General features: G+C 55.7%; 1 protein-coding gene across 1 annotated transcript in view; it reads left to right on the top strand.

Moving 5' to 3' along the window:
- The first annotated feature begins 6 nt into the window (after positions 1–6).
- The window catches only part of PCDH10 (protocadherin 10), a 22,087-nt gene continuing 21,190 nt past the window's right edge, over positions 7–903 (top strand). Inside the window, exon 1 of the mRNA XM_015563358.1 lies at positions 7–895. Coding sequence (XP_015418844.1) covers positions 347–895 — 549 coding nt within the window. The 5' untranslated portion in view covers positions 7–346. The remainder of the gene's footprint in view (positions 896–903) is intronic.

Raw genomic sequence — 903 nt, 5'->3', positions numbered from 1 at the left:
CGAAATTTCCTCCTTGGGATTTGCCAGCGTCGCGCTGCGCCAAGACTGTCGGAATAAAGGACGCTGACTATTGTATTATTATTTTATTAATTGGTCAGTGGGAAGATTACAGATGGGGAAAGGGGACGCCTGCCACTCTTCCTGCGTTAAGATTGAAAAATGAGGCTGACCTGGGGGAAGCCCTAAAATGAAGCAAAAAGAATAAGATTTTTAAGGACAGAAAGCCACAGGATCCCCCCCCCGCCCCCCACGTAGAACACTTTTATTTGTATTTAATTTTTTTTTCTCGTGCCGGTGGGGGAGGTGACTGGCGGGCTGCGGGAAGCTGCTTCCTTCCCCGTTGGAGATGATTGTGCTATTCTTTTTTGCCTTGCTCTGGATGGTGGAAGGGGTGTTTTCCCAGCTTCACTACACGGTGCAGGAGGAGCAGGAGCATGGCACGTTCGTGGGTAATATCGCGGAAGATCTGGGCCTGGACATTACAAAACTTTCGGCTCGCAGGTTTCAGACGGTGCCCAACTCTCGGACCCCATACTTGGACCTCAACCTGGAGACCGGGGTGCTGTACGTGAACGAGAAGATCGACCGGGAGCAAATCTGCAAGCAGAGCCCCTCCTGCGTCCTGCACCTGGAGGTGTTCCTGGAGAACCCCTTGGAGCTGTTCCGGGTGGAGATCGAAGTGCTGGACATCAATGACAACCCGCCCTCCTTCCCGGAGCCGGACCTGACCGTGGAGATCTCCGAGAGCGCCACGCCGGGCACCCGCTTCCCCTTGGAGAGCGCCTTCGACCCAGACGTGGGCACCAACTCCCTGCGCGACTACGAGATCACCCCCAACAGCTACTTCTCCCTGGACGTGCAGACCCAGGGGGATGGCAACCGGTTCGCCGAGCTGGTGCTGGA

The sequence above is a fragment of the Myotis davidii genome, unplaced genomic scaffold, assembly GCF_000327345.1.
Source record: "Myotis davidii unplaced genomic scaffold, ASM32734v1 scaffold438, whole genome shotgun sequence".
Classification (NCBI taxonomy): domain Eukaryota; kingdom Metazoa; phylum Chordata; class Mammalia; order Chiroptera; family Vespertilionidae; genus Myotis; species Myotis davidii.
Note: the sequence above shows the minus strand (reverse complement) of the source record. Positions and strands in the feature narration are given on the sequence as shown.